This window comes from Moschus berezovskii, chromosome 20 (assembly GCF_049115385.1).
Source record: "Moschus berezovskii isolate FMDL1 chromosome 20, NW_MosBer_1.0, whole genome shotgun sequence".
Classification (NCBI taxonomy): domain Eukaryota; kingdom Metazoa; phylum Chordata; class Mammalia; order Artiodactyla; family Moschidae; genus Moschus; species Moschus berezovskii.
This window is the reverse complement of record NC_142479.1, coordinates 62,304,506-62,315,358: the sequence shown is the minus strand read 5'-3', so window position 1 is coordinate 62,315,358 and position 10,853 is coordinate 62,304,506. Positions and strand designations below refer to the sequence as shown.

General features: G+C 61.3%; 1 protein-coding gene across 1 annotated transcript; it reads right to left on the bottom strand.

Annotated features, from left to right (window-relative positions):
- Positions 1 to 2,658: 2,658 nt before the first annotated feature.
- Positions 2,659 to 9,574, bottom strand: NOTUM (notum, palmitoleoyl-protein carboxylesterase). Its single transcript, XM_055397918.2, has 11 exons — positions 9,088 to 9,574; positions 7,901 to 7,953; positions 7,723 to 7,818; positions 7,146 to 7,206; positions 6,832 to 6,890; positions 6,314 to 6,416; positions 5,730 to 5,921; positions 5,522 to 5,622; positions 4,824 to 4,971; positions 3,554 to 3,601; positions 2,659 to 3,322 (listed from the first exon to the last, which is right to left on the bottom strand). Exons 1-11 carry the CDS (start codon positions 9,417 to 9,419, stop codon positions 3,016 to 3,018), a joined length of 1,500 nt encoding a protein of 499 aa, XP_055253893.1. The 5' UTR covers positions 9,420 to 9,574; the 3' UTR covers positions 2,659 to 3,015.
- Between the last annotated feature and the right edge of the window lie 1,279 nt (positions 9,575 to 10,853).

Sequence of the window (10,853 nt, the reverse complement as noted above, 5' to 3'; positions counted from 1 at the left end):
GAAGAGTAGCCCCTGCTCGCTGTAACTAGGGGAAGCCTGAGCAAAGCAATGAACACTCAGAGTAGCCAAAAAAATTAAATAAATTAAAAAAAAAAAAGAATTGGCCGCTTCTTCTCCAGAGGGCATGGGTTCAATCCCTGGTTGGGGAACTGAGATCTTCCCTGCAATGTGACTCAGCCAAAAAAAGAAAAGAAAAAGGAAAGAAGCTGGGACGTCAGGGTAGACAGTTCCGCCTGTCACATTGATCATGCACCGAACACTACAGGTTTGGCATCACCCACTCTCCTTATGGGTCCCAGCCTCATTTTGCCAATGGTACCCACAGTACTTTGGCCACCTGATGCAAAGAGCTGAATCATTAGAAAAGACCCTGATGCTGGGAGAGATTGAAGGCAAGAGGAGAAGGGGACGACAGAGAACGAAATGGTCGGATGGCATCACTGACTCAATGGACATGAGTTTGAGCAAACTCTGGGAGATGGTGAAGAACAGGGAAGCCTGGCGTGCTCAGTCCATGGTGTTGCAAAGAGTCGGACATGACTGTGCGACTGAACAACACTCACAGTAAGGCACAGACTCCGGAGGTGAGCTAAGCCTCCTTTCTTCTTTATCAGGAATGTGGGGAGAAAGGATTTATTCATTTGGTGAAACCCCATCAGGCCTAACCCACAAGTATAATGTTCAGTGGGCCTGGCACGCCCGAGACACACAAAGCCACCCTGTTACTCTTTTCAGCCTACCTCATACAGAGTAAGGCATCTGTCTGTGCCGATGTCACCACCTACCACCCTTCCCCACACAAAGAACTGGCCTCCAGCCAGCGCCTCTGGGGTCCCTCCCCAGAGGCCCAGCTTTGACCACAGCATGGACCCCTCCCTCTATGCAAGTCTCCCCTGGTAGGTGAAGGCCAGGACACTTTTGGGTCCTCCCAGCCCCCTCTCCTGCTGGAAGCCCACTGTCACGCTGGGAACCCTGTTCATGCCCCTCCAAAGAGGCTGCTCCCCAAACCAGCAGCCACCCCAGGGTCATCTCCAGCCTTTGGTCACACCCCTCCCTGACCTCACTGTCTCCCTGGGTCAGTGAGACTCTGTGACCTCCCACGGGAGCCATCCACAGAGGAAACCACAAATGGGTCATTTAAGCTCCCTTTGGGGAAGCCAACTTTGGTGGGTCCAGAGCCGGTCAGACCTCAGGGCATACTCCCAGTCTTGGGGGGATGTTAAGAGGGTGGGGTCTCCGTGATTCTCCCTACTCTGGGATTGAAGCTGCAGGATGCCTGAGAGAGGCTGGGTGGTCAGAGGCTAGGAGCAGAGTCCAGGCATGAATCCTTCCTCTGTCCCTTTGCATAGCGCCTCTTTGGGCCTCAGTTTCTTTCTTTTTTTAATATTTATTAAGATATTTGGCTGCATCAAGTCTTAGTTTTAGCATGTGGGATTGTTTGTTGTGGCTGGGGGTGGGGAGGTGGGGGCTTAGTGGCCTCAAGGCATGTGGGAGATCTTAACTCCTCAACCAGGGATCGAACCCGTGTCCCCTGTATTGGGAGGCAGATTCTTAACCACTGGACCACCAGGGAAGTCCCAGGGCCTCAGTATCCCAATCTGCAAATTGAGGTTTGTAATAAGACCTACTTGCCAGGCACCTGGGGGAGTCAGGGTGTCATGTGGGGGGGGCACTTAGTGCAGGGAACGCTGAGGAAGCCAGGTCCGTTGGAGAGTCATGACCTGGCCACCTTCGGAGGGAGTGCTTATCAGTATGTCACAAAACCCACAGGGTCTCACTATCTTCGAAGCACATGCCACCTCGGGATGCCTCCATGGAGATATCTGCCCGTGAGCCCGTGTGCAGTGGCGCTGACACAGACTAGTCACGCGGCGCCCTTTGTGCACTGAAGACTGGGAATGTTCTCTTCAGCCCCAAGCTGCAGCGGGAGGTAGAAACCAGGCAATGAGTGTGTGGAGTACAGTCACACGTGGAAGGACAAGATTGTGTGTGTGTGTGTGTGTGTGTATGTGTTTATGGGGAGGCTGTGTCCTATGGGACTAACCACAGAAGCAGAGCCAAGGGCTGGCCTAGAGGGAGAATTTTCACCCTCCAAAATTCTTCCTCTTTCTAATTCTGGACCATGTGCCTGTGTGATGTTGTGAAAATAAATACAACACAAACTTCAAAGAATGTGCTAGCTGGGTAGGGAGTGTTTTGTGACAAAGTTTTGAAAGTGGAGGTTGCTGCTGGAGACACAACATTGTAGATGTACAAATGCCGAGTCATGCCCTTAGAAATGGAGGGGGTGTGGCCTGAATGTCACCCCAAGATCAAAATAAAGAGGAAAGGGAGCTTAAAACCACGCTGGGGGCTTGTCTGAGACAGGCCCGTCACTGCTGTGTGTGGAAAAGATGAACAGAAGGAGCAGGGGTTGGAGGTCAGGAGGCCCCAGAGTCCCTCTCAGCTTCTTCCTGCTGCCCTGGGTTTGTAGGTGGTCCAGGTCGGGTTGGGGTGTGCAGCAGGCAAAGTGCCCCCTCAAATAAACACATCTACAGGGTGAGGCTCTTTTGTTATCTTTTCTTCATTATTTAAAAAAAATATGTTACAAAACAATATCATTCACTATATATTTCTTGCTTATTTTTCTTTTTTTAAAAAATTAATAAAAAAGTCACTTTATAAAATAATACAAAAGGGCGGGAGAGGCTGGGGGGCTGGGCTGGAGGCTGAGGAATCCAGTGCTTCTGGCTCCCTACCATGGGTTGGAGGTGGAGGGAGTGGCGGGAGAGGGGGGTAGGAATGAGGGGATGGGGATGGGGGGATGTCAGGAGGGAAGGGTGGGAGGGGGCCAAGGACCACAGCCAGGCTGATGGCAGGTCCACCATCTCTGGCCGGGGCCCCTCAGAGGCAATAGGAGAGAGACAGTGAAGGTTGCCAGGGGAGGGCATCCAGACCCAGGGTAGGGACGGCCGGGGCCCTGTGGTCCTTGGAGGGCAGGAGGGCCTGGAAGGGAGCTGGCCAGGATGAGGGGCCCTAGCTCCCGCTGCTCAGCATCCCCAGCAGTTTACTGGGCTCCAGGCCCTGCTGCTGCGCCACCGTCTGCACGTCAAAGCCCATGTGCATAAGGAACTGGGCCACATTCATCTCCTGCCCTGTGAACTGGTCCCGGATGGTGGGGCACGAGGGGTTGCAGTGGGGCCAGGGGCAGCTGTCCACCAGGTGGATGGGGCAGCCCTTCAGGGGGGCTTTGCTGGCCTTGTGGCTGTCGTGGAGGCTTCGGTCCCAGCAGTGCAGCGCCCGGGGCAGCGAGGTCCCCTTCACCTGGACGTCTGTCCAGTGGCTGCAGACAGAAACCTAGGTTGGGGATCACTCGGGTGTGGCCAAAGCAGGGGACGGCATTGCCACCACTGAGTTCTTGCCACACAGCTGGTTGTGCAAGTGGTTTTGAAAACCCTCAGAAGAAGCTAGAGCTGGGGAGGCTGGTGGGCGGGCCTGCTGGGGATGGAGACGTTGCAGATGTCTGGATCGAGAGCCATGGATACAAGCTGTCCTGGGGCCAGGGGGCACTGACCTTCGGATGATGATCTCGTGAGAGAGGCAGGCGGGGGCAAAGCTGGCCCTGTTGGGGAGAAGGCAACCTGTGAGCAACCACATTCCACCTCAGCTCCTTCCCCACCCTGAAGCGCACAGGTCACAGCTCCTCTCCTGGGAAAGTGTCCCCTACCTGGCTCCTACTTCCCTCCTGCCGCTTGCTGTGTTGGCCAGTGGCTCCCCCAGGCCTTATCCTCACCGGCTCCCAGGTGCCCTACTAACCCCTGTCCCTTTCTGCCTCCAAATCCTGCTCAGAGTGGGGGATCTGCTGGACAGGTGAATATTTGTTTTTTTAATAGACTTTAATTTTTCATAGAAGTTTTAGGTTCATATTGAAATTGAATGGAAGACATAGATTCTTTTTCATCTCCTGCTCTTATACATTCACAGCCTCTCCCATCATGAATATCCCCCACCAGCTGGTATGTTTGTTACAATCAATGAACCTAGATGACACATTATCACCGCCCAGAGTCTGTAGTTTACATCAGGGTTCATCCTTGGAGTTGTACTGTCTATGAATCTGGACAAACATATAATGACATGTGGGCTTCCCTGGTGGCTTAGATGATAAAGAATCTGCTTATATGAAGGAGACCAGGCTTCAGTCCCTGGGTTGTGAAGGTCCCCTGGAGAGGGGAACAGCTACCTACTCCAGTATTCTTGCCTGGAGAATTCCATGGACAGAGGAGCCTGGCGGGCTACATGTCGCAGAGTCGGACATGACGGAGCGACTAACACTACTGCTACAGTCCTGACATGTGTCCACCACTGTGGTACCATACAGAGCAGTTCCTCAGCCCTAAACGATCTACCCTTCCCCACCTATTTACACCTGTCTCTCCCAATCCCTGGCCACCACTGATCTTTTTGCTGTGTCCATAGTTTTGCCTTCTCCAGGATGTCATAGGGGCTTCCCAGGTGGCACAGTGGTAAAGAATTCGCCTGCCAATGCAGGAGATGCAAAAGACTTGGGTTCGATGTCATAGAGTTGGAATCACACCACGTGTGGCCTTTTCAGATCGGCTTCATTCACTTGGTAACTTGAATTTACAGTTCCTCCTCTTTTCACGGCTCAGCTGCTCACTCCTCTCTAGCACTGGTTAGTACCCCTTTGTCTACATTGACCACAGTTTATCACCTCAAAGACCCCTGGGCTGCTTCCTGTTTTCCATCTTTGCAGCCTCTCTTTTCAAGTCAAGTGGTTTACTATGTATCTGGGGGGCCAAGTGGGATCCCCACACACTCACGGCACATCCTTGAGTGTGTTCCGCAGCTCACGGCCCAGGTTCTGGATGTACAGCCATTGGCCCTCCTGCACCGGCTGCCCCGTGAGGTGCACGTTGTCCACAGTCAGCTGGGCCTCATCAAACAGCCACTGCACCACGAACACCGGGCCTGGGGGGCATGATGGCTCAGCTGGGCCTCGCCTCAGAGCTCTGCCCCCACCCCAGGCTCCAGGGGCAGAGGCCACAGCCAGCTCCACAGCAGGCTCACAGGCCAGCCAGGCTCTGGCTGCAGAGTGCTGGCGACTAGTCCCCCTGGCACGCTGCCTCGAAGAGGTGCCTTGTTTCCTCCTCCCACCCTGGCCTGGTTCCCAGGACTTCGCTTTGACCAAGACATGGCGATTATGTTGCTTCGAGTGTGGTGCTGGCAAGGGACAGCCAAGGCCCCACACAGGGACAGCACTGGGATTCAACTCCAAGGCACGTTCCTCACCGTGGGTGTGGTCAGCGTGACCAACCATCCTAGTTTGCCTTGAGCCGAGTGGACTTTTAGTGCTAAAACTGAGAAAGTCCCGGCCAGGCTTAGATGACTTTGTCAACCCTTCTTGGGTGTGGCAGTGGTCTCTGGGCCTAGCCTCTGAGGACTGGACTCCAGGCTGGGTTTCCAGGAGACACAGAAAGGCTGGACACCCCCCGCCCCGCTGCCCTGCATGCCCACTCACAGCGCAGAGTTGGGTAGACTTTGTAGCCAAAGAAGCAGTTCCATTCCTCGCCCTCCTTGAACTGGCGCCGACAGCGCTCGGGGACCACCCCGTTCCAGTACCTAGGCCACACACTACAGGTTAGGCTGCTCACCCACCTCCCACCCAGCCCCCGATGCCACCCAATCCCAGGCCCTCTGCACAGGACGGGCCCTCCCGCCCGGGGCACCTGATGCCCCGGCGGATGGCCTCTGTGGGCGCGCAGGTGACGGTGTCAACGCAGTCTGTGCGGCGGTATTGCTTGTTGTCCAGGAACCAGCCGGAGTCAGCCAGGCCCCGCACCTGGATGGCTGGATAGCCCAGCTCCTCCAGCTGCTCGGCCACGCGGTCCACGTTCAGCAGCACCCCCGTGCCCCCCGCGCTGCAGGGAAGGTGGGAGGTCAAGCCGGGCAGATTGAGGAAGGACACTACTCACCCACCAGGCCTGCCCAGCCCCAGCCCATTCCCCAGGGCACAGGGAGCCAAGAGCGTTCTGAGCTGCCACGTTCTGTGTTCGTGTGTAAGGCCCCTGGGCCCTTCCAGGTCTTGGAGGCACAGAAGGGCTGGCAGAGCTCCAGGCACTGACGCAGAACTCAGTGTTGGGTCATCTCCCCCCTCCCCCCTCTCCCCCCATCTCATTTTCTGACGCGGTTCCCTTATCTGAAAGTGAAGGTGAACTCTGTGGGCCAGGCCTCTCTGCCCATTCCTTAGATGACCCCTGAGTCCCCTACATGGGAGTCTCCACACTCCCACCCCAGCCCCTGCCCAGCCCACCTGCTCCCTGCCAGCAGCAGCACCTTGGCCCCACTCAGCCCTTTGCCCAGGAGCTCTCGCACAACCTCCCGGATGATGAGGGTGCCCATGAAGGCGTACTCGTCTGCACAGAGAAGGAGGGCTGGCTTCAAATGGTGGCCTGGACAGCCAGCCAGTCCTCCCATCCCCAGGTTGGAAGGAGGTCAGGTATAGCTGGGTGTCTGGAGGGTCTTCCATGGGATGGGAACAGGGGCAAGGGTAGACTGGAGGAAGGTGGGTCAGGTACACAAGACTGTGCTGGGGGCCCTTCCTCGGGGAACACCTAGGAGTGAGGAACCCCCTCCCCCAGGGTCAGGCCAGCCATGGACAAGCCAGGCAGTGGGTGCTGGGGGCAGGCACCCTGGGACACTCTATCGAAGGGTTAGAGGGAGTCACAAGGCTGAACGTCTGTATTTCCCCAGAAGTGCTGTCATCCCTGCCCTGCCTCTGTGGGTTGGGGGGAAGGGGGTGGGGAGGTGGGGGGAAGGCATGGGACTCACTCTTCTCAGACTTGGATGAAGCCCCACTCCACACATCGCTGGAGCAGTAGGGGATGAAGCTGTGACACATGGATGGTGTGAGCCTGCCATGCTCCTCTGTTGCCCAAGGACCCCAGGAAGGATCACCCTCCTCGGGAAGGACTCCTGAGGACAGGACCTCCCTAGGAAGGACCTCTCCCAGGACCAGACCCCCTTAAGGACAGGATCCCCCAGGATGGACTTCCCCTAAGAACCTCTTAGGAAGGAGCCTCCAGAAAAGACCCCCAAGACAGGACCCCCCACCCCCAAGGAAGGACCTTCTGGCTCCCTCTTACACCATGTTGGCGTTCCACCAGTGGGGGTTCTCCTCTGGCTGGGAGGACAGGATCCCTGTGCCTGTGGCAGGGAAGGACAGAGGCAGTGGGTCTTTCTGGTGGGAGCAGGGCATGCAGGCAGGGGTGAGGACTACAGGAAGCTAAGCGGATATGGAGGGATCCTACTAACCTCCAGCAAGGAGGTGGGTGGTGACACCCACCTGAACTAAGGTTGCCGGGGAAGTGGGGAATGGATGGGTTTAGTTACTCCAAGGAGTCTCCATGACCAGGATGCCCAGCCGGGCTGTGACTTTTGGACATGACCCTCAACCTCCCCCCTTTCACCAGCTACTTTGACCAGGGACCAGCTCTGTACTGTGTAGCCAGGGTGAGCCCTGGGAAGTTACCTGTGGAATAAGAATGAAATGTTAGAGAGAATGTTCCCTAACCTTGGTGGGGTGGGGGATGGATGGGGTGGGGCCTCTCTGGGGCTCTAGGGAATGAAGAAGAGGCTTCTTTCAGGACTTCCAATTATGAGCCCCTTTCCCCTCCCCCCCCCGCCCCCTGGGGATTCCTGGGCAAACCCTGGCGCGCTGACCTGTGCGAGTGCGGGGCCAGTCCTTGGAGCTCATGAGGCGCCGCATGGTGTCATATCGGGAGTCGCAGTTCTCCCGGTTGAAGCAGTACCAGCCTCCTGCGGGAACAGCCCACAACCTGAGGGTCCAGTGCCGAGGGGACCCTCCTCCTGCCCCGCTGCATCCGCAACTGAGACTCACCTTCCAGAAAGAGTAGCCATCGCCGGCTGCCCTTGGATTCCTTCAGGTAGTAGCTGCAAGGGAAGTGGGCAGAGTGCGTGGTCATGGGGGGGTGGGGGGCGAGCGGGGCTGCAGTGTCTAGCTCCCGGGAGATAGGGGTCATTCCACCTGTCGCCGGGCACGCGCCGGCCGCACGGGGGCGCCAGCGGACAGGCCCCCGCAGAGCGCGCCCGGCCCGGCCAGCGGCGGTCAGTCCCGGGAGGTGGCGCTCGCGAGGCGGGGAAGGGCGGCGAGGGGGCTGTGGTGCGTGGAAAATCCCCACGGCCCGCCCCGCGCGGGACCCGCTGTAACCTCGGCGCCAGCGGCCAGGCGGGGTGGGGGGGGTCTTCGCCAGGGCTCGAGATACTCCTGGGATGCTCAGGGGGGCTTGGAGAGTGAAAAGCACTCTCGAGCGTGAGTGGGGCAGCGGCACCGGGGTCGCACAGGCGGGCGTGGAGGGAAGCGGGTGCCATCGAAGCGGGGTCGCATCCTTCCTATGAAGGCCGGACCTAACGTCGTGTTCCTCAGGCTGTGGAGTCACTGAAGTCATGGCACGCCTAACCCCTCCCCAAGCCTCAGCCTCGCATCCTTCTTTTATGTGCTAGGGGCTGGAGAGCGGGTGAAAGCCGCACCCCAGGTCCTTCTGTCCCACCTGCGCCCCCTGCCTATCCCTCCGGCTGGCTGGATCTCTGGCAGTCCCAGCAACAGCACGGAACAGACGGGGCGAGTTGAGCTGGGATGGGGGTGGGGGTACGGACGGCAGAGGTCTCCCCGCCCCCCTGTGTCACCTCCTCTTGCTGGAGTCAGGGCCACTCGCGGACTGCCATCTCCCCGCCCAGGGAACGAAGAACGCGAGCACAGGGGTTGGGTACCGGTGGCCAAAGGGTCAGTGCCCGGGGCTGGCCCAGGACCAGCGCTGCCCCAACCCCCGCGAAGCTAGTCGCCTAGCAGGGCCCTACCCGGAGCCAGCGCCTCCGAGGCCCGACGGGAGCCCTTTCCCCTGTGGGCGACCACCGCTGCGACCAGCAGGGACGGTCCAATGCAGGCTCCGTGCGTCTGAGCGGGAACAGGGAGGAGGGTGGTGTGCACCCTCTGGCGACCAGGGAGCCCGCAGTCCCGGGGCCACCGACGGGGGCGCGCTGGTCGCGGCGGGCGGGTGCAGGCCTTACCCGGCCGGGCTGCCGTCGTTGCAGGTCACCGACGTGTTGAGCAGGAGGTGCAGGCGCAGGTCTTCGTTGAGCTGCTGCGCCGAGCAGGGGTAGAGGGACTGCGCCAGGCTTTTGACCTGTGCCATGAAGCTGTCCATATTGCCCTCCACGGCCGTGAAGTCCAGAGGGAAGCTCTCCACCGGTTGCCCGGCTGCCGGGGCCGCCTCGGCCCGCGGCGGGGGCGGCGGCGGGGGTGGCTGCTGGCCGCGGCGCCGCCAGGTCTTCCTGCCCTCGCCGCCCCCGGCCCAGTGCAGAAGGCCCAGCAGCAGAAGCACGCGCACCCCTCGGCCCATGGCCGCACCGCTCGGGCCCGCGGCCACCTGCGGAGAGCAGGAGGCGTTGAGGCGGCGCGGCGGCGAGGGCGCCAGGCCGGGGGCGCCCGGGCCGCGGCGCGCCAGCCGCGCCTGCTCGCTCGCCCCGCTCCCCGCGTTGGGCCCGGCCGAGGAGGCGCGGGCGGCTCGGCGTCGAGGCTCTCGGGGCCGGGCGCCGTCGGCCTGGGCAGCTGGGACTCCGCGCGCGGCCGGCCGAGGGCAGCGCAGGGTCTGGGTGCGCTGGCTCCGGCCCGCGCCAATGAGCGGCGGGGGCCGAGCCTGGGCGTAGTTTGCGGGGGCCGCGGCGGCCCGGGTGCCCGCGCGTTAGATGTGCCGCCGCCGCCGCCGCCCGGGCTCGGCGGAGGGGGAGGGGGCCGCGCTCGCTCTTTTCTTGGCGGAGGCATCGCCTTTTCTTCCCAAACCGCAAGCCTGACGGAGGGGCCTGGACTACCCCGCCGCGGCCGCCGGAGGCGCTCCCGGCCCGGCTCCGTGGGGGGCAGCGCGGCCCGGCGGCCCCGGCGGCTCATTCACCGCGGCCAGCCCGGCGCCGCCGCCCCCGCCCCCGGGCGGCTGGAAGGGGCGGCGGGCGGGGGCCAGCGGGGAAGGAGCGGGGTTTTTCCGCGTCGCGGGGAGCTCGGCTGGCCACGCGGCGGGTCGGCCCGACGGGCCGGGGGCGCAAGGGGAGCGCTCACCTGAGCCGCTGGGAGCCCTTCGCTCCCGCCGCCCAGGCCCAGAGCAGCGGCGGGCGACTGGCACCCCGGTCGGCACCCCCCATCCCGAACCCGCCCGGAGCCCCGCGCTCACCGCGGCCCGCGCGGGCGGCCCCGCGGCCCCGGCTCCTTGGCGTCGCTCGCCCAGCGCCAGCCCGCTGTACGCCCGGCTCGGCTGCCTCCCCTCTGGCGCTGGCGCGGAGCCGCCCGGGACTTTTATCCAGCGGGGCCCCCGGGATCAAAGCGACGGCGGACACAGGGCTCCGCGCCGAGGGGCCGGCAGCAGAGGCGCCGGGGCCTCCCGGAGGAGCGGACAGGTGTGGCGCGAGGCCCCGGCGCCCTCGGCGACCTGCGGGAGGGACTGGGCGCCGCAGCACGGCGCCACGGGGGAGTCACCCTGTCCCGCGCCTGGGTGGACAGGTTCTGGGCGGCCCTCGGAGGCAATGGAGGCAGAGGGGGCGCCGCCACTTACCGAGGTCGGTGGGCCTCGGGGTGGCGTCCTGGTTCCTCCCCGCGTGTGCTCTGGCTTTGCATCCCGTGCCAGGGACCCCAAGAACCTCTCCCCGCCCCAGCTGACACCGGGGCGTGGGCCGGGATGGAAGAGCTGCCGGCTTGGTCTCTGTTCAGTGACCTCTGGGCAATAAAGAGTATCTGCCCCTTCATCTCACCTTCCCAGCGCACCTCACTGGGGACGGAAGGAGAGTCC

Bases quoted from the DNA above. Each gene is read 5' to 3' on its own strand.
- NOTUM (XM_055397918.2), bottom strand. From the start codon at position 9,419: ATGGGCCGAGGGGTGCGCGTGCTTCTGCTGCTGGGCCTTCTGCACTGG. The intron at 7,954-9,087 runs GTAAGGCCTGCA...CTTCCCTTGCAG, and splicing joins AACGACGGCAGCCCGGCCGG to CTACTACCTGAAGGAATCCA. The intron at 3,323-3,553 runs GTCAGTGCCCCC...TTCTGTCTGCAG, and splicing joins CACGAGATCATCATCCGAAG to CCACTGGACAGACGTCCAGG.